The 22,172-nt window shown below is 44.8% G+C and overlaps 1 protein-coding gene across 1 annotated transcript; it reads right to left on the minus strand.

The window, feature by feature from the left end:
- Positions 1 to 4,380: 4,380 nt before the first annotated feature.
- ppp1r14c (protein phosphatase 1, regulatory (inhibitor) subunit 14C) lies at positions 4,381 to 21,416 on the minus strand. The gene is made up of 4 exons (XM_037449772.2): positions 21,016 to 21,416; positions 7,844 to 7,927; positions 7,495 to 7,527; positions 4,381 to 6,767 (listed from the first exon to the last, which is right to left on the minus strand). The coding sequence occupies exons 1-4, from the start codon at positions 21,250 to 21,252 to the stop codon at positions 6,693 to 6,695; spliced, it is 429 nt and encodes a 142-aa protein (XP_037305669.1). The 5' UTR covers positions 21,253 to 21,416; the 3' UTR covers positions 4,381 to 6,692.
- Positions 21,417 to 22,172: the final 756 nt, after the last annotated feature.

Consider the following 22,172-nt stretch of genomic DNA (forward strand, 5'->3'; position numbering starts at 1 on the left):
TACTTATTCACTTTAACCGTTTCCCCCTTATTTGCCTATTTCAGACCACCCCTGCAGACAAAGATACCCCCCCCCACGGTGGTTAAGGCTGACGTGTTCAATGTGGTGGATGAAAGTCACCACAAACTGTCTGTAATTGGTTCCCGAGGGACAGGCATCCTAAGGTTTTCTCTACACTGGCATCAATCCCCTCAATGGAAAGAATACAAGCGCTGATTCTCCGCATGGCATCGAGTACCTTTATGACTTGAAGGATTCCAAAGGAATGGATGTCAGACGTTGCACCTTTGGGATGCTGATCCTCTGGTTGATTAATGCTGCTCGTCCTCGTGGAAGATGAGCTAAGGGCTGCCGAGCACTAAGCAGATCGAGGTAACGATCTGCTTTTTTTTCCCCAGGACTAGCGGCCTCTTTGCTCCTGGCTGATTTATTTGGATTAATTAGTGGACGTGTGTGTGTGTGCCACGGCGTGGGCCAGCAAACACTAGTGCTGAGATCAGATATGTTTCTGCATCTCTTTATCTCTTGGGATAGGTGGCATTAAAGCCCCTTGATTTCCTTTCTATAACACGCAACTGTCAAAGTTCAAATTTAAGTTTTAATCTGCTTCGCTAAGAGTGTGTATTTGTGGTTTGATCGGATGGAATTAGTTAAAAACTTTCTTAAAGCCTGACTAGTGCATTGCAGAATATCACCTTTTTTAAACTAAAACCGAACACCCTTTAAACCACCGCGACCAGCACCAAAAAAACACACACACAAAAAAAACACAAATTTCTAATCTCACATAACCCAAATTCTGTTAATTCTATGGTCGGTCAGTGAGTGCGTGAGTCTGGTTTGACAGTTTTATATTTCATATTAACTATTTGTATTATAAAGTAGTGATTATGAAGTGAAAATTGAAGAGAAAATGAGGTGAACGATGCAAAAAAAAGAAATTTTGAACCAGCTTGCAGAAACATGCCTCTGTGTTGGCAATTAGTAAACACATCGCCAACAAAATAAAAACAAACAAGATAAGAGCGATAACACTTTAGCAACGGATATTGGACTATGAAAACATTTCACCTATAATCTTTTATTTTTTTCTCAGATTACCTATTGCATATTTCATTTATTCAGTTCTACAGATGATCTCATCATGGTGAATTCACACGTACTCTGGCAATGAATAAAAATGCACGTTGCTATGCAGGTTCAACTGCTGTCATGGAGTAACCCACGTATACTCTATCAATGCCGCCTTTTCACGCCTTTTTTGCTGCTTTAACTTGTTTTATTTATTTGTTGAGGAAATAATAGTTGGGTATGGATCAAATACGGCCAATGTAATGCCCGGAGCATGCAGTCATGTTGGGATAATAGCATCTTTAATTATCTCTGCCTCTACATAATTCACTAGAAACAGATGGCATAATAGAGAATGATCGGAACTCACCCCCTGCAGATAAATAGATCCCCCCCATGTTGTCCAAATAGACTTGCCCTGCCTTGAGCACACATACACACTCACTCACACTCACACACACACACACACGCACAGTTGCTGCACGGTGCATGCTGTATCTAGGTATGAGACCTTTTACATTGGACCAATCTAATCCCACTGCACAGAAAAGCACCAATCACAAGAAAGAAAACAACCCTCAAAAACAAGCAGTTTCTACACAAACAGGCCAGCAGACATATGGCTATGTGAACCAAGTAAATAGTGCTATTAGTTCCAAATCCCTGCCATTAATCCCTGGGGTGGTCACAGTGTTATTGTCTACACTGCCGTGTTTGTTATTGACATCCAGGCATGTATTGTGCAAGGTTTGGGTTTCCATGCTACTTAACTATAAAGCTTTACTCACACCTCATCTTGACTCTGTATGCATCCATGATTACTATACTACCTTTTACTTCTACTCCAATACATTTCACAGTAACGTAATGTACTTTTGACTCTAATTCAACTCAATTTAATTCCCAATACCTATGCAGTGATGCATCAGTATTGGCAACGTCTAATGCTCACCTTTAACTATCATTAAATTCGTACTACGCATCATCCATGATGGTGAAGACAGGCATAACTGAGGTAAATATTCAAATGGGCTTCAAACTTTTCACTAGAACTGTTTCAGACGGCCGCACAAGACTCCCCTCGTTCAGTCAGATCTGCTGTGCGTATTAGTGGTGGTTGTAGTCAAAGTAGTGATGGTAAAGTCAAAGTAGGCTACAAATTCTGTGTGATCATGTGCCCACCTACATCTTTTCTTTGCTGGAAAATTGAATGGGCTCAGTGTAGTGAAATTAAATAGATTTCCCACAAGGTGCACTGCAGGATTTTACACACACACACAAGCATGCAGCGTAAGTGGAACACATGCATGCGTGTTATATAGTATTCATACTGAGTTGAGAAAGGAGGTTATTCCCAGGGATTTGGTTGTACTCAAAGTAGAATCAAATATTCAGTAGATGTCAAAGACACACAACCCTGCTGGAAAATTGCTCAATTTGACGTACTTGTCTGGCCCACTTTGCAAAGCCCACTCTTTGTCTCTCGTGACGCCCCCGTCGCCCTACCTCACTTGGAGGTTACTCTCTACCGTCCCGGGTAGGAGAGATTTGTGGTGGCGCAGGTCTAGTCTGCACGGTGAACAGGCTGTATGGGCCCAATTGCTGCATTGGTCTGATGCTGCAGTTGGGTTCCACAGCAGTGGAGAAGAGATGGGATTTCAGCAGTAGGGAACTGGTGGGGGGGGGGGATTCTGCTGGTGTCGAGCCTCTCTCATCTCTCTCTGTGCCGCCCGGGTCATATTCAGTGTCTGCCTGTCTTTTTTTTCTCTCCTCAATCCAACCTTCCCCCTTTCTCTCTTTGTGTCCTTCTGAGGTATTGGCATGATAGATCACATAATCCACAAGGGAGGGAGGTGGGTGGGTGAGGGGGGTGGGGAGCAATGTCAAGAGAGAGAATGACAAAATGAGGAGGGGGATGGGAAGCCATGAAATGTACAGTAAGGATCTCTTGGCTATTTAACATTAGCACATGTGGTGCGTTTTTTTTGCGTTCTTTGAAAAGTGTACTTTGGCCGTGTAACAGATAACAACAGCTCATGTATGTCTATGTGGAAATGCACTTATTATATATATATAAGTCGCTTTGGATAAAAGCGTCAGCTAAATGACATGTAATGTAATGTAAATCGCCCTTCCTCACCCTTGCCAATCGAATTTCATACAGCCACATAATTTCCTTTCTTCTGACAAACAACTGTCTCCCTTCTCATCCGTTTTAATGGCCTGAAACGGCGTGACCGACAGGCACTCTGCTGGTGTGAGATCTGCTGGTGTGCAGCCAGCTGACTGAGTCGTTGTGGGTGTGTGTGTGTGTGTGTGTGTGGGGGGGGGGGGGGGGGGTGCTCCCGTCCTCAGCTATTCTCCTCACATTCACCTTGCAGTCCCAATTATTCAAGTCAGGGCGCACGAGCGCTCCCTGCCAGCCAGGCCCAGCTGTGAAAAGTGGGTCATGGAATTTAAAGGCACACGCAGCCTTGTTACCCTGCACCGCTTAGGCTTTTCTGTCCCGCCCCAACACGCAGCAAGCGTGTGCAATTCCGCCTCCTGCCTTGAGGTCCACGTTTGGGAATGTGTGTCAGTGAATCCGAAGGCATCTACGCTCTCTGCGGGAATAAAAGGTCTGGTACATTCACTATGTGTCTCTCGCTCGGTCTGTCTCATCTCTTAACTGCCCTATATTCCTATAATTAAAATGTATGAGCTTTGTTTTTGTTTTTTTAGGGAGATGGACTTGTTCCCTCAGCAATTTCTACCTAGCAACAATGTACAGTAGGCCAATCCATATGTGGCTAGACATGCTGCAGAGAAAGGCTACTCATGCGCACATTGAGCAATAATGTCATACCCCGATGAAGTCTTTATAGGGCCAGACAGGGTTGTCCTACTAAACTACTGCCACATCGTGTGGCTCTCACAAGGGAAGCATTTGGCAACCACAAAAATCCAATATGCCCCTCGCGCACCAAAGCACATGCGTAGGCCAAGGATCACATGCACACACAGCAGTTGGTTGGCTTAGCTTAGCACTTAGACTGGAAACAGAGACGTATATTTATTATAGACATTTGCTTTTGTTCAAGTTAAACACAATTGATTGTTTTCATTACTGTGATTCTGTTACATCTGAACTGAGCTGGGCTGGCTGTTTCTCCCTGTTTACAGTTATTATGCTAAGCTAAACTAACCTGTTGCTGCCTGGCACTCGGCTTTCCATTTACCCGACAGTGTTAAACTATTCCTTTCAAAGAAAGCACGAAGACACATTCTTTACCAAACAAATAAAACAAAATCACACAGGGAAGGCGTCTGTTTAACAGTACACAGTCGTTGCAGTTTTATTATCAGCAAAAACAAACCACACACCACATTACATTTTAAAAACAGGAACGCCTATTGTGGATGTACAGACAGACAAAGCTGCTACTGCAAAACTAAATATTCTAGTCTTAATAATGATAATGAAGGTATAAAAAGGAAAGTGTTTTATTTTGTGAAATAAAAAGCTACGGGCCAACAAAATGTTCCCTCTAACATGCAACTTTAAAAAGACATGCAAACATAAAGCTTTCTAGTATGGACACCTTTAAAATTAGATCCCATCAATAATCAAATATTAGCCCATTACCCCTGACAGAGAACATCCTATGGAGTACCTCGACATGAGCCCTGGATCCATCTTCTTCTTCAACCTTTCTTTCCAATTCCCTGATCCAGAAAACACTTTTTCAACCAAATCACCCAGTGTGCCCAACGGAGATGCAAGGAGGACGTCGCTTAAGACTATACGCCACCCATCAATGAAGACCGAGCCGATCTTCAGACTCACTTCTCTGGCAGCGAGTTTATATTTATGTGTAATATGTGTTTTTATAAAATAAACAGTAGGGAAGAACATCAAAAACAGCACCATTTAAAAATGTTTCCTGGATTCTCTCGTTTTTTTTCCACACAAAAGGTTCTACAAAGTCAGACATGGTGGCTAAGTCAAAAAAGGTATTTTTTGCTCGGTTATAAGTTCATAATATCTATACTCTTCATCAGTGTTCTTTTTCTGTATATCTCTGTTGTTAGCATGCAAGACGGGTGCTTTGCAAGTGTTAAAATGAAACGTTGCCCTGCTTTTGTCTTTGGCAGCTGAGGGTATTTCGTATGGCAGATTTGAAGTCTGCCCCATTCCGGTCGGTACGCGACTGACTGCTCGGAAGTGAAACTGGGCCCAACCCCATAACAGAGTCATGATTGTACCAGAGCCTACAGGTTTTAGAGTGTGTTGGTGCACATAGACAACAATAAATAATGAAATCCACCTCTTTAACCTCGGATTATGCCTTTACAAAATATCACCTGCAACCTGGAAAAGTTTTCAACATCTTAGAATTCTGCAAACCACTGGAAGATGTTTTTACAAATTTGACAAGCAATCTCTGCGGAAATGCCGTGTCACAAATATGCTGCCGTGACGTATGACGTTTAAGATGTAATACTCCTAGTTTTACCTCACCTTCCCTGGGTGACGAACCGGTTTTAAGCTTCAAGGTTTTCAGATTCTGACTCAACTGTATCTGCCTGTAAGCTTGTCAGTGATTAAGGTTCAGTGCTGAACTGATCCTGAATGTCCTTTTAAAGGCAAGCAGAGTTAAGTGAGAAACAACCACGACGTACGGACCTCAGGCTTCAACTTAAACCAACAACATGATATGTGTCCTGATGAGGGAGAACAACGGACAACATCGCATGACAGTTCAGAGGAAAGGCCGCCAATCATACAGGTCTCGTAGCCTCACACGGAGAACTGCAACACCCATCATGCTTCCCTGTGGTGAAAAGTGGGTAAAAAGCCACAAAAATAAATAAAATCCCCACACAATTTTAGCCTTGCTTGCAAAAACACGTTTGCAGAGTTTGCACATCACGAAGGGACAGAATAGATGGATTAATGCCTTGTGCTTAAACTAAAAGTACTGAGCGCCCTTATACTTGCAGGGTCTGGCGGCAGGGTGACTTTAAGGTAGGACAAAAAACGTTGAAGACCACATTTCAATCACGTTAACAATAAATGGCAACATAGAGTACATTTTTTAAAGAAGTAACAGCAAAACACCTCAGTAAAAAAAATGACAAGGTAATGAAGCACTGTGCTTATGTAGTGCTACGGCTAATTTCACACCTACTGCAGGACAGACCTTTTTCTACCACCTCCTTTTTTTTTGTCTGCGTTTTCTTCTGTATGGCTGTTTGGATTACAGCATCAGCTGTACTATGGCTCTGAAATGTGGATCTAGGTGGCGTTCACGCGATAGCACAGTTCGCAGGTCCGCCGCGTTTCCAGGGCGTGACATTTTATTGTGGCTGTTTGCTATTTAATTAACCACGTCGGCTGTTTTCTCCCCTGCACCTTTCAACTGTCAAATATAATAACACACCTTATTATTCTACGTGATTGGGAAATGAATGACTAGTGCTATGTGCTATATGCATGGAGTTTATGGTGCCTTTTTTGCACGTTGCTAATGCTGTTTACATAAGTTATTCTGTGTGATGGCTGTCCGTGTTGAATGGGCTAATTAGGCGGAGCTGAGATGACGTGGTTTATGACTGGTTGATGGTCGACATCACAGCCATTATAGGCCCTTCTTCGTTGGCGCACTGAGTTTTCTCATTCCCCTTATCCTGCCCAGCAACTCACGGACGAAGACCTGCAAGGAAGTGAGAAGAAAACTGTTCAGTACGGACGGAGTCTTTGGATTAGGCCAGATGTATACGACAAGAATATCATTCATCATTGTATCAGGGGTGACTCTGCTCGTGACCCAGTTACTGATGCCTCCCCCTGTTCTCTCCCCCCCACTGCATCTTTCCTCTTGCTCCCTCCCCTAAGCTCTTGTCTGTCTTTCTGCCTCTAGCTGTCTTTTCATATATTCATCTGCACCCCTCTGTTCCATCCTCTTTGTAATACCTTTTATCTCACACTTCATCTCCTGTTATTTTCCCAGTGTACCTTTTTTTCCCCTCCCCTAATGGCTTTTTCTTTCATTCTCCCTCCGTCACTCCATGCTTTTGCCACGTTGCGTCTCTCTTTTTCTGTTCTCCCCAATGGTTATCTGCTTTGTGGGATTGTGTGCAAAATGGCATCTGTGCCAAATTCTGTAGGGATTAAAGTGTGTGTGTGTGTGTGTGTGTGTGTGTAGGTGTGATACGTGTCAACGGCTGTCAACCTGGCTGAACAATTGTGTAGCTTTGGGTACCAATGACCTTGAAGTGAATGCCATTGAGTGACCTAATGACACACACACACACACAAACACACACACACAGGAGACAGGGGTGGCCTGTCCAACCCAATGTCACGCACTACGCACACAAGCTGCCGGGTCGATTACCTGGAGGGATTAATTGTTCGACCGACACACTTAGCACACTCACCTCTGTTGGTTTGTAGCAGTCTGTTAAGGATTCCTGTGTAAAAAGCAGAAATGGAAAAAATGTTCAAATGATCAAACACTCTCTCCACATGTCTTGGATTTTTCATGTATTTGTTTACTAAAAGCATATATGTACAATTGCACACACTAGAAAAGGCAGCGATGCAGATTTCGTTTGACTGAAAAATTATTTTTGTAATTGGTCCCGTAATGAGGCTGCAGTCTACGACCACTAAACAGTCAGTAATTGGGGAACAGATGGGCTGGGTTTAAACATGCTTAAGTTATAGCTTTTAAGTGGAATTTAGATGATGGGTAGGATAATAACAGACACGGCCTCGGGGGTGTACCTGTAGTTTGCTGGCCCTTTCATCGTCACTGGTGACCTCCAACAGGTCATCGATGTCTATTTCTACCTCTGGCATCTCTTCCTCCTGAAACACAAAAGATCTCTTGGTTAGTGAGTGGCTGAGACGGATTCACAAGCGAGAAAACTAAACAATCATTTTGTTTTGGACAGAAGTTCGTAAAACAGTGATGCAACGGTTTGTCATGCTTTTTTTTTTTTTCATTTTACTAAAATAATCGCACTTACACCTACACTCATTTCTGCTGCCTTTATTTCACCTCTGCCTTGAAAGCACTGTTTCCACAGTTCTGCACTCAAGGCTCCAAACACATGTTTATGTGCTTATTAGGAACAGACATCATATGGAAATGTCATCGCGCCACGCCGCGCTGCCGGGGCCGGGCCGTTCAGTGGCTCTGCGGTCTAGAGGCGGTATTCTGCACAACACCACTTCAAAGGTCCCGTGTCCCTCTGGTTCATCTCATTTGACCGCAGGGCTCGCGCAAAAGAGGCACAGAGGGAGGATCAACCCTTTTCCCCCCGGCTTAGACTTCACCAATCTTCAAAAATCGGCCTTCTGGAAAACGAGAGCTAAAAAAAAAAACCACACATCTGCAGGAGCAGCTTTTATGTCCAAATGGGGCATTTACAAACTGCTGAGTAACAACATACTGCGTGATAGTAGCAACACTGACTGTGCTATGGAATACGGCCAAATTAGACAATTCAGGTCCTCTGCCTACATCGATTGACAATGCAGGACAATCCTAAGACTGTCCAAAATCCAATCATCTTACGCTTCATTGTCCTTCCTTGTCTCATCCCTAACTCAGGTTTACAGTCAGGTTTAGGTAAAGAGTCATCAAAATGAATAGCCTACTCTTTAGCTTTTTGTGGCATTTATCTCTCTCGGCTCACTAATTGGGTTGTTTGGTTTAATCGTAACGGCTCGCGTCAATTCAAGCCCCAACAAATACATTCACACCAGTTAAAAGTAAGTAACTGGCTGCTGATAAGCGGATCATATATTGAGCTTTTATTGCAGTGTGGTTCTCATTTGCTTCGATGATCAAAATATATGACATCGTTCGCTAAAATGTTCAGCCATAACATTAAAAAATCCGTTTTCTGGTGTGTGGTGGATGATCCCTGGCTCCCTTTGCACAGGACATAACACTAAAACTGCTTTGAGTTTTAAATCATGCCGGGTGTGTGTGTGCGAGTGTGTGTTTGTGTGCTCTCAGAGGACTTCTTTATGCTTTTGCCTGGAGCATGCACTGGTATTCAGGGACAGGAACGGGGAGGATGGAAGGACGATTAGATTTCAGCTCTCAGCAATAAAGCTCAGTCGTTGTTATTTCACTCTTTGCGTGGGTTGATGTGCACCAAAATGAATTAGCTCACATTTGTGCTTTTTAAATTACAATACCACCAAAACGAGTGGTACGTGTTGTGTTTAACGGCACGGCTAGAAATAAATTAACTATTACAACTGGAGTTTTTCTTCTACATTTACAGTGATGATGAATATGAAAATAATGGCGTCTAATCTTAACATAAGCAACAACCACCAATAGTCTAAAATCCATTTGACATCAGAGAATCTCAAACCGTGTTTGCACATATCTCATTTGCATTGGTTCACACACACACACACACACACACACACACACACACACACACACACACACACACACACACACACAGTGCCTATCTGAGCCGAAGCATTTACAGAACCTGCATTTCAAGCATCTCAGTCTCCCTGCAGACGAGCGCCCCCTTTGACCTCCTCCTCTGAAACCACTATGTGCGTCTTAGCGGGAGGGTCTCGCTCTGAAATCCCTCCTCATTAAGGAAACAGTAAAGGACGGCGTAGAAATGAGGGAATGTGGCAGAACATATCAGAGTGTCAGCTATTAGGATAGAGGAGAGTGTGCTATGGAACCAGAGGGCTGAGGTTATATGGAAATGAACAGAACTGGGGAGGCATTTCAAACTGAGAAGACAGATGAAATGTGTGGATTATCTTCCTCTTAAAAGGAGTCAAAATAAGGTATTTTTAAATATTTATGTCAATGTGCTCCTTTCGCACAGAGTGCATACTGTAACTACTAAGCTAAAGGAACCTTTTAAATCACAGGTTGAATGTAAGCAGATAAAGGGGTTAACTTCACTTCCTGCCTTGTCCTGTCTTCCCCTGTGATTGTCTGCAGTGTCTGATTGTTTCCACCTGTGTCCGATCACCTGCACCTCCCCTGTATATTCAAGCCCTGTGGGTCTTATGCCCCTTGTCGCGTCATTGCATGTTGTGGTGTTTGCGTGTATGTAGTCTGTAGCCTGTTCTCCGTGTATGTTCTGGATGATCTGCATGGATGCATGTTCCTGGTTCCCGGTTCCCCTTTGCGTTTTGTTACTGTTGACCGTTATGATTTTGTAGTTTCGGAGTACTTTTATTTTATTTACTTTTATTAGGTTTGCGTTTGGGTCCTCCTGCCTGCCTCTGCGTACCCCGTCCTTAACACAGTATCTATATTGTTTTATGGACAGAACATCATCATCATACCCTCCTCCTTTTAACTTCATTGACAGTATGGATGGAGATTGCACACACCGCCAAAAATTCTCAAAATGTGGCTTTAAAATATTGACTGACAGAGATGAGCGAGTTTATGATTCCCTCAGGGCAGATGACACCCATTAGAGATCCAAACTAGAATATCAGACCCTCAGAGACAGCCGCCCCGTCTGCAAAGGGCAGCTTGTTTACGCCTGAAAGCTGCTACCTACCGACTTTAAAATGTGAGCAGGGCACTGAGTTCGCTGCCTCGGCAACAGGGAAGATATTTAACCAAATGATAGAGATGAACATGTGAGTCTATCCATCTATAGTAAGCTGGTTATTCTCTCAGTTTCACTGCTGTGTGTGTGTGTCCGTCTGAATATTCCACTTGTCAGCACGCACTCTGTCAACCTCTGTCACTGTGATGGATGATGACCAGGGCAAGCGTGGCCTGTGTGTGTGAGGCATGACTGCAGGCAATCGCCAATGACACACACACACACGGACTCATGCAGATGAACGCTGAAGTTGTTGCCGTCCTGCTGGTGATTGAGAGTCCGAAATATCTGAGGTCACAGCAGTCAGTTGCCCCTCCCCCAGGGAAGATGATTTTTTCCATCTTCCAGGGTGATAAAATGACAGCGCACAGTAGCATGAGACTTAAAAGGGACAGGAAAGGCACACACTCAAAGGGAGACTGAAACCTGCATCTTATTTTACACAGATTTTGCAGAGAGAAAAGAAAAGCATTTATACAGCTCATACAAAACCTCAACCTAAATGAATTAATATTTCATGTAGGATCCAGCTTGGTATTCTTACACCGTGTGCAGAGATGAAGAGACAACCTCAGGATCATCATCATCATCCTACCCATAGGCGTACTGAAGATTTCATTTGCAAACTGCATAAAAAATGACGATGGAAAAATGACATCTTCTTCAATGTGCTGCTGAGGATTTTCAACAAATTGATTGAGAAACAAATGCATTCACAATATGTGAGGGAGATTATAATATTAGTAACTGTTACCTCTCTGTTCATATTATATTGTTAATGTTGGGAGAAAAGTATGATCTCTGCATTATACAACCTCTATAGTGTGATAGTGTGAAAGTGGGAATGGGATTTAGAATTTGTGCACGTGTTTTTGTATATTTGTGCATGCATTACAAAAGAATAGAAGCCCCATTTGATGAGAGCAGATGAGTGTGCGCTTGCATGCAGAAGACACACACAGTGTCTTCTATGTGGACGATAGCGTGATTGAGTGCAAGAAAGATAACAGGGAGCAAAGTGTTTGTTGTAATGAAGGCATCTCTGAGTCGATTTTGTGCGAGAGCCAGCGAGCAGAAGAGAGACGAGACAGAGCCCGCCAGTGTGTTTGTTTTTTTGTTGTCGGTGCGGAGAAAGTGTGCGTCAGGCTTGTTTTCACCAACAGCGGAGCAGCCGGCGGCGTTGTCTTCCGACAGGTTCGTCTGCCACAAGGTTAACGCGAGCCGCCCGAACCCTTGACTCACCTCAAACTCCATTCAGACACTCTCCGTGAACAAAGAGTGAACCTCGTGGGCCAAGTGATTCATGATTATTATTCCTATTCATAGCCTACGAACCTGAACTACCAGCTGTACCAAACAGTGGCAAATACCTCTTGACTAGACAATGGCTCACGTCACGGAAATATAATTATGTCAAGTGAGTGGAATTTTTTTTGTGCACGCACACAGGTCCATAATCTACCAATAATTATTAAATAATGGATTGCTGCAAACGTATTATTGAAATTGTCTTTAGTATAGTAATATAATTAGATTGCAAAGAAAAAAAGACTTCATGTGAAATGTGAAATAAAGGTGTTTGTTAGACACTACATGCAGAGAGATTAGGCCAATTTGAGCAGTGCACAAGGCCGGGAAAAGGGAATGAAAAGAAATGGCGACAGCTATGTATGAGAGTAATGATTTGACTATGTAAGAGGGAAATTAAGATGCAGGTGGATGGGTAGTGATCAGATTTGCTCACTGTGATGATGATTGTGCCACACAGTAAAAGCTCTCAGCTCAGCTTTGTTCCCGCCTCTAAGTGTGTCACATCGAAGGGAGGAATTCATCTGAGGAGTCCGTGCGAGCAGAGAGAGAAACTACGGCAGAATGAAGGGTAGGACCAAGTCTGATCTATGTGAAAACAAAGAATCAACTGATCCGTCGTGACACCCTTACTTAAAGGGCTCTTAGAAGTATTTTGACTCTGCATCTATTTCAACGCCCCCCCCTCCCCCTCCGGCGGTGCAATTTGCTGAAACCATCCGGCGGGGATGATGTGACTCCACTGGATGAAGTTGGCTGCTGCAGCAACGGCTCTTTCCCGCGCTGATTCAGCTGTACTCTAGAGGACATTGTATATCAGAGAGGGGAACTGTGTTGGGAGGGGGGGGGGGGGGGTTAATCCTCAAAGAAGAATCCCAGTAGAAAATAATGATTCCACCCCCAGAATTTTGCAAGGTAACCATGATGTTAACGTCAAAACCCTTCGTTCACTGCTCAATGGGGAGGTTGCTTCTCCCACAAAAGGGTTGTAGTTTCGGATGTCAATCAATCGACTGGCTGAGCTGCCTGTTGGCATCCAACCACGTCCTTGTTTTGCACGCCCAATCCTTCTGTGGGGAAAGACTTCCCACCATAGATAACAACGGCCTAGTACAGATTCACGGTCAGCATAGGCGCTCTATTTCGTGTATTGTAGCGGGGGGCAGATAGCATTGTCCTTGAGTTGTAAACGCGTTCACTTTGCTTTAGGATCCCCCGACCACTTCCCACCGAGGTGAGAAACACAACTATATCCCTCACTTTTGTAGCAACGAATGGCTTTGACGGGGCGACGTAGTCGACACACCCAAACAGCGCCGAACCCAGTCGGTGTACGTTCGCCTAGCCACACAGAGGACTCGCCCCGGGCCGCTGAGGTTCAGATCTGAGGCCTCCTCAACGCCTCCCACGTCCACTTTTGAGCAACTCTTGAATGGATTTGTTCAAATTCAGAAGGCAACCAGAAAACCCCCCTGTTGCGAGGTCGCGGCCGCGGATTTGGAAGATCTCCTCCGTGCTGATGGCCGCGTTACCACTGCTGCCGAATGTGCACAGTCATTGGCCGCGCGCGCAAAGGCGGACGTGCAAGGGAACGGCACACCTCGCTGACTTTGAAAGTCAAAACAACACCCCCCCCCCTCCTCTCGGCCTCCCTCTCGCCGACAAGCGCGGGCGACAGCCGTGTTTTTGCTTCTTTTGCCGGTGCCAACCACAGAGAGTGAGTCAGTGTTTGTGCGCAGTCAGTTTATGAATTGCGTTGGCCTGCCGACAATGAAACCAGTGACTAACTGGAACATCGCAGGAAGGGAGGGGAAGTCGGAGAAAGACAAGAAAAGTCAGTGTGTGAGTGTGAAAAGTCAACTTTCTCTAGACTTTCACTGTCTCTGCGGCTTTTCCCTTTTTGAAACGTTTCGGCATGTGGCATGTGGCTGGGCAATGGTCAACATTTATGTTTTTGCCTTCTCGCTAAGTCTACGGCCCCGGTTGGCTATATATAAGGCCTATAATTCAAGTTACCAGCCTGGAGACATTTCCCTCTATCCAGATCATTTCATTTCTCACCATATCATCTTTATTTTCACTTCCATGCAGCTGGCAGACTGATATTCCTCCCTGGGGTTTGCAGAAATATCTCAAACCACTTTGACAGCATTGTGTTATCACAGCTCACACCAAAAAAAAACAGCATACAGGGTTAATAGAGTGGGAAACCACGAAGGACGTGGGACAAAATGGAACGAGACAGGTGTAGGCTGAAAGAAGAAATGAACATTTTATTATGTTTTGGGGTGATGTAGTACACTTGGAAGGCATTCGTGATAAGCGGTGTCCATTACAGACGTAAAATGACTAATGTAGATGTATGTGAAAGCCACCAGGATGCCAGCAGAACCAAAGGCTCAAGGGAGAATCACTGAGAGGAGGAGGAGGAGGAGGAGACGAAGAGGAGAATGGAAAACAGGTGGGTGGGTGTCCCGGTGGGTCGGGAGTTGAAACTAGAGAGGAAGATAACGGTGAAGATCGACAGCATGATGAAGCCTGTTTAAATGGGAACAACACATTGTAACCTTTGTAATAAATATTATTCTATCTGCTGTTTAACACAGCTAGCGGCGCGCTGACAGGTCGTCTTTTTGACACCTCTGATTTGCTTGCCGGGCAGATGCATGAAAGCCGCGGGTGCTGTACGTGAAATGTGTCACCACGTGCTTGGGCAGACGTTTAGGTGAGCGTTTATTTTTGTCCGTGCAGTCGAAATGGCGGTGAGGTAGATAACCAACTCGCCCACAACCTTTACGTGCCACATCCACAAACACATCAGGGTCACGGTGAAAACAAACATTCGATGGATCAGATGGGCGCATCTTTCTGCCGGCCTGTAACTAAATTAATGGTGAACGAGAAAAATAAAGATGTGTTCAATTGGTCACTGAATTAAATCCATTTGAGTTTGGTCGTTGGGGCGAAACAATGAAGCCACTGCGTAAACCTGCAGCACAGCAGTAGCCTGGAACATAAAGTAGTGTCTGCCTACACCTCTATGTCTACAATAACTTCAATGGAAACCCAATGCCTTTGAATGTCGATATGTGTGCGCGTTCCATTCCTAAACTTATTGACCACCGCTAATGGCTGGGCTTGAATTGCACCGCTTACTCCTCCTCCGCTGCCCCACGAGGTTCCCGAGATACACGGGAGCTCCCCTTCCCAGCGAGTAAAGGGTCCTGTTATGGACAAGGTCATTTTGTTTATTTTAACCTAGATATCAGCAACTTAACACACATTACTTTGTTCATATGACACACACAGTATTAGTATTATCCAGGAGAAGATGCTCAAAATCTTACTCCTTCTTGCTTCATTTCATCCAAATACGCACATTGACAAATGTGTGTGTGTGTGTGTGTGTTTGTTACAATTGGATGCCGGGGCTCCTGCTCATCCATTCATGGGAAAGTAACCCTAACCCATCGCCATATTTCCCAGAGATACAGCGGAATAAAGCAGAAATGTATGATGATATAAAAAAAACACACACAAACAAACTCGCACAAAGTCTGAGGGGCACAGCGCTGTGCGACGCGCTGTGTGTCTGTGCTCGTACACATGAATGCGCTTCATCGAGTGGGGCTCTATTGATGCGGGGCCGTGAAAAAGTAGGGCATTTCCGAGTTCCTCATTCTGCTGCATGCACCCTTAACAACACATGCATGAAACTGCAAAGTCACACACACACACACAATGTATTATTCTCCACAGCCTCCATTGATGAGGAGCTCTCAGACGGACATCGCCGCGGTGACCAATCTGCCTTTTAATAAATAAAAAACCCCTGACCTCAGCGTTAATCTGCCCTTGAATACGTCTAGACATGTCTCTCACGGTGGGATTTCGGTGGGGTACCTTTTTGTCAACACAAAGAAGAAGGGCTGCAAATTGAAAATTTTTACTCTTAAAATTCTTTCTGAACTCAAAAATGATTTTTATTGAGTGATAGTTTAGGACTAATACTTGGAAAATTACATGAAATCTCCTTAAGGAGATATATAAAGGCATGTTGTGCTTTTTTCTTGAATTCTTCCCAAAAGTAGTCATGCTATTAAGTGAAGGACAAAAGCCGAACAGCAATTTATAAAACACTACACAAACATGTTCATTCTTGATTCTACTGTAATGCCTGTAATTGAAGCTGGGTCCAACATAGGGCCAGCTTACACTGTAATAAATTGCTGTGAAAGTTATTTACTGTGATTCTTTTTACAGTGTTATACCGTGATTCCTTTAGTTACTTGTCACTAGCTGCCAGTTAATAGTTGTGAATTTCACGATACAATCCTCACGGTTTAGCATAATGATTGGAAACCAGGGGAAACAGCTGGCTCTGGATCTGCACTTCATCAATCAACCTCATCCACTGATGTAACATGATATGTTACTGCAATCACTCCTGCGGTGGGAGGCAAATATTATTCTTGCTTTCAAAAATATCTATACTTTTCTGGCTAGAACTTTGTGAGGTTTTGTTGAATTCATTATGGAGTTTATGCTTGTTATTTAATCTGACCATAGATTGATGTAAGCTTTTTCTGGGCATATTAGTGATGTAGTGAAACTGGTGTTTTATTGCTGATTGTCATACAGTTTAGTTCATACCTTCCATTTTGCATGTCAGGTATGAAATGGGTGATTGGTTGAAGACGACATATATCGCATGTAAATGTACTTTTGTAAATTAAACTGTGTACAGGATTTTGTTTGCAAATCATTTTTTTTTACTTTTAGGCGGAGCAGCTGTGCCTTCGCCAGTCTTTGTGCTAATCTAATGGCTTACTACTTAACATTTAGCGCAGAGACATGTGATTCGTTTTACATTATTATACCGTGATTATGTCACCTCTCCTTTTAATTTGATTTATTTTTAGAGGATATGACTTATACTCTATACTCTTAGCTCATGCCAATGACTTTAAACAGCTAGCCGTCCATTTTCTTAGACTTGTCATTATTGTACGAGAATAAACGGAGACCTGAAAAACATTTTGGATACTTAATACAAAGAGCATTGTTAACACTGTGATCTAAAGGGGAACATTTGAACTTATTTGACAGATAACATCAGCAGTTTTGGATGCTTGTTTTAGAAAGTACAGAATATATTTTAGAGAATGAAAAAGTTATTTTTTCTCCTATTTTTACATTTTGGACAGAACATGTTCTCCCCTCTTTGTTAATAAAAGCCAAATCAATATCATCTGAGTTAACCTATCCTGCACTCACTTGCCTTTAGTGCACCCGCACATACAAAGTCACACACTCTGTTACACTTTCTCGTATCAGGTTTTCTTATGAAACTGATACAGAGGCTGACCTTTATAGTGAACCAGCACGGCCAGAACAGCATCCTCTCTCTCTCTCTCTCTCTCTCTCTCTCTCTCTCTCTCTCTCTCTCTCTCTCTCTCTCTCAAACACACATAGTCAACACACAGATAATCCACACCCACGTCTAATTTAGGTCTGGAAACGGGGTGTTAACAGGCGTGAGGATAGTGTGACTTCCAGTGTTCAGCAGTTAAGTCCAGCTGCTAAAACACTGCTGTCATCTACTGCATCTATTCATGGACGGACAGATGAGAGCAAGCCTCAACAATGACACCACGGTGACAACACTTCAAAATAATGATGTACTGGTTTTGTTCCCTTCATGTCCTCTGAAATGCTGCCAGCTTCCATGTCTTTACCAGTCGGCACTGCGACAGCCAGCATGATATCAGTCCAGCAACAATGCCAGAGAATCAGGGGACCATCAGGTGATATTATCCCATTTGCTGTGTGAAATTCATAATATGAGGAGGTGTCATGCTACTGGGAATGTCTGTACTGAAATCTAGATTGAAGTCTGGGGAAAAGGGACAAGTAGAGACAGGGGAAGATTATTTTTAAAACGTGAATGCTACCAATCACAGCAGAGTGCAGCACTTAGCAGTGCTTTTGACTTGTATTTGCATTAAACAAATAAGCCATTAGGAAAGGCAAAGGTTCCTCGACTGAGATGCACGCTGGGCCGGGTGCACCCCAGCCCTCATCCAAAACATCAAATCCATCAGCCGAAGCGTCACAGGGCTTCTAGATCAAGCACAGCTGCTGACGGGAGACTGACATGCCGCCAAGAGCTCATCCCGGCTTTGAAATGTAAACCAGTTCACACGCAGACAGGCTATGCGGCTCTCTGCAACTCAAGTGAGAACCAACCACGGCAGGGCAGGAGGAAGCTCGGACTCAAGGTGACAGCAGTGACAAAAAGAAGCTTTGGCTCAAAGATTGCTCCTTGGAAGCAATGTGGAGCTGCAAGAACCCACAAGGGGTTTGCATACACACAGACAGCCTATTTGCCCTCAGTAAGGGGAGAAAACACTCTGTCGGCACACGGACAATGACGCTTTGATGTTGACATTCAGGGCCCTGCTGTGATTTGCGCAGGTGTTTCCCAACTGCACATGCGTACACACTGCAATTTATATAGTGGGAGATCACATAAATAAAAAATGCCTCACATTTAAAACGCCGCCTGTTTCCTCTCTGATTGGCTGAGTCTGAGGCGACAGACTAACTGTGAGCCGGCGGTCGTGCGTTTTTTTTTTGTTGCATACATACACTCACCGGCCACTTTATTAGGTACCCCATGCTAGTAACGGGTTGGACCCCCTTTTGCCTTCAGAACTGCCTCAATTCTTCGAGGCATAGATTCAACAAGGTGCTGGAAGCATTCCTCAGGAAGTTTGGTCCATATTGACATGATGGCATCACACAGTTGCCGCAGATTTGTCGGCTGCACATCCATGATGCGAATCTCCCGTTCCACCACATCCCAAAGATGCTCTATTGGATTGAGATCTGGTGATTGTGGAGGCCATTTGAGTACAGCGAACTCATTGTCATGTTCAAGAAACCAGTCTGAGATGATTCCAGCTTTATGACATGGCGCATTATCCTGCTGAAAGTAGCCATCAGAAGTTGGGTACATTGTGGTCATAAAGGGATGGACATGGTCAGCAACAATACTCAGGTAGGCTGTGGCGTTGCAACGATGCTCAATTGGTACCAAGGGACCCAAAGAGTGCCAAGAAAATATTCCCCACACCATGACACCACCACCACCAGCCTGAACCGTTGATACAAGGCAGGATGGATCCATGCTTTCATGTTGTAGACGCCAAATTCTGACCCTACCATCCGAATGTCGCAGCAGAAATCAAGACTCATCAGAGCAGGCAACGTTTTTCCAATCTTCTATTGTCCAATTTCGATGAGCTTGTGCAAATTGTAGCCTCAGATTCCTGTTCTTAGCTGAAAGGAGTGGCACCCGGTGTGGTCTTCTGCTGCTGTAGCCCATCTGCCTCAAAGTTTGACGTACTGTGCGTTCAGAGATGCTCTTATGCCCACCTTGGTTGTAACGGGTGGTTATTTGAGTCACTGTTGCCCTTCTATCAGCTCGAACCAGTCTGGCCATTCTCCTCTGACCTCTGGCATCAACAAGGCATTTCCGCCCACAGAACTGCCGCTCACTGGATGTTTTTTCTTTTTTGGACCATTCTCTGTAAACCCTAGAGATGGTTGTGCGTGAAAATCCCAGTAGATTAGCAGTTTCTGAAATACTCAGACCAGCCCTTCTGGCACCAACAATCATGCCACGTTCAAAGTCACTCAAATCACCTTTCTTCCCCATACTGATGCTCGGTTTGAACTGCAGGAGATTGTCTTGACAATGTCTACATGCCTAAATGCACTGAGTTGCCGCCATGTGATTGGCTGCTTAGAAATTGTTAACGAGCAGTTGGACAGGTGTACCTAATAAAGTGGCCGGTGAGTGTATGTGCGCGCTTGTGCAGACCCTCTGTTGCGAGGAAGGAGGTCAGAGCCAGAGAATGCGATTGGCTGGTGAGGAGAGTCACAGCATCAGCACATCCTTAGCCCACTGCCCTTCTTTCCTCTCCTTCTCCCCCGACTCCCGCGCACAGCGCACTGTGGGTCATAAAACCCATACTCTCACACGTCACCTACCCCACTCTGCGCACCCCATCGCCACCCTCCTCTCCCCAAACGCTCTCCCTCTCTAAATGTTATAGAGAGCTCGGATTAATAGGGCCGTCCATATCGTCTGGCTACAGGTCATCCCTCGAAAGGTGAAATGGGTTTAAAAGGTCAAAAATGTGCCTCAGAAACGACTGAGGAATTAATTCAAAGCATCGCGCAAACGGTGAACCTGAAATACAAACTTTGCCCCTTAACATTGCTTTCGCTCTCGAGGATTGCCCGATTTAGAGGAGAATACCAGCGGCTGGGGATAAAATGAGCTTGTCAATACACCGCGAGCAAAATATTGAGACATGGACACAGTCCAAAAATATCGAGGCGACATGGATCGCAAAAGGCGCAACCGTGCGGTTTCTCCCACCTCCTCCTCCTCCTGCTCCTCCTGCTCTCGACAGACGGCACACGGGCCCGTGTTAATTATGTCGACATTATGTCGAAGTCGCAGTTCTAACAGCAACATTGTGACACCACACAGCTTTTATCGTCGCTCTGACGGCCCCGATATTCCCGCATTAGCCACGAACCAGCAGGTATCAGTGTTGCAGAGGACAAAGAGACATCCACGGACCCATAGACACAGACCGTCTAATGGAGGCTGAGGGGGTTCGCAGTCAAATATGGGGGCTTTTTTTTATGACGCCTTTGCAAGGACCAGAGAAATGAAGCAACGACAACCACAGATGAGCAGCGGGTTTAACTGAAAATGTAACTCAAACGCACACGTATACAACAGCAGAGATACAACACACTAAGTGCCATTAAGTGAGTTCCAAATTGATTGGGTTTAAACCATAAAGTCATCACATTGATAAATCATGCCTGGACCATTGTCCCCTCGTGTCACTCCGTCCGCCTGTCTCCCGAGGCGCTCCGTGTGGTTCGGAGGGTGCCGGTGTTCAAAGTGCGCCCGGTAGGTAACGTGCATCATCCGCTCACCTCGCAGTCATACAACTCGCTGAGCTGCTCGATGATCCACTCCTCCAGGACGAGTCTTTTCCGCAGCTCCTTCCTGTCGTACTTGACCGTCACTTTGCCCTGTCTCCTCTGGACCGGGTCGTCGCCGGTGCTGATGGGGCCGGTCCCCACGCAGCCCACTCCGGGCGCGCCTTGGAAGAAGACGCGGCTGGCGACGGTCGGCAGCGGGGCGCTGGTCTCGGTGCTGGCGGCCGACATTGCGGGATGTCTCCTTTGTGGGGGGAGGAGGGGGGGGCGGGGGTGTGGGGAAAAGGGGTTTTTATTATTTGAGGAATATGTGAATGAGTTCGGGAGGTTTGAGGGGGAAGGGGGTGCGCTGTGCGGATGGAGACTGCGAGCTGCACAGCAGACAGGAGAATGGTGGGCAGCTTTTAAACAGCTGCTATTTAAAGCGCAGCGCCGGAGACGCTCGAGAAGGCGGAGCGTGCTCGCTGCAAGAAGTGAGCCTTTGGGGCGCTTGTCTGGCGTTAACATGAAGATGTAAGAAGAAAAAAAACCCTCTTCTGTGGAATCACGGGAGTTTCAAACAGCGTATTTCAAAAGTGAACAAGCGACCTGATGGCAGGACATCTAAAAATCCAAAGAGCATTTGTTACATTGTTGTTGAATTTACTTCGAACAATGGCTTCAGCAGTTTGATGCTTGTTTTAGAAAGTACAAGATAAATATATTGTAGACAATGACTAAATCATTTCTTAAAGTGGGTTCTTTCCCCCAACGGTCCTCGTGTGCACCGGCGCCCCAATTCTGAGCTCTTTTGCCCCCCTGTGTTGTCACTCATTCATTTATTTGCCCATTGTGTATGGACGTGTTCGTGTGGAAAAGGCTCACGTGTACAGCTGAAACCGGATCACCAGCGTAGGCCAATAGTCTTTTTCTTCTTCTTTTTTTTTAAATGACAACATTCGGTGGCCAAAGATTTCGGCCTGTCTGGGGGTAGAGTTTGCGACACCTGCTGGATTTACAACACGAGTACTTATCGGCATATTCTGGCCATATGGAGACATTATCTATTACACAGTAACACTGGTTATGTGATGTCCTCATCATAAAAGCGCCATTGGAATTTTTGGTTAAAAATGTCTTTTGCTATTAAAACCATAAGGATAGTTTAACAA

This window comes from Pungitius pungitius, chromosome 20 (assembly GCF_949316345.1).
Source record: "Pungitius pungitius chromosome 20, fPunPun2.1, whole genome shotgun sequence".
NCBI lineage: Eukaryota > Metazoa > Chordata > Actinopteri > Perciformes > Gasterosteidae > Pungitius > Pungitius pungitius.

What these genes read in the sequence shown, in the direction of transcription:
- ppp1r14c (XM_037449772.2), bottom strand. Translation starts at nt 21,252, where the DNA reads ATGTCGGCCGCCAGCACCGAGACCAGCGCCCCGCTGCCGACCGTCGCC. An exon ending in AAAGGGCCAGCAAACTACAG is followed by an intron (nt 7,528 to 7,843) that starts GTACACCCCCGA and finishes CTTTTTACACAG; the next exon opens with GAATCCTTAACAGACTGCTA. An exon ending in ACTGCTACAAACCAACAGAG is followed by an intron (nt 6,768 to 7,494) that starts GTGAGTGTGCTA and finishes ACTTCCTTGCAG; the next exon opens with GTCTTCGTCCGTGAGTTGCT.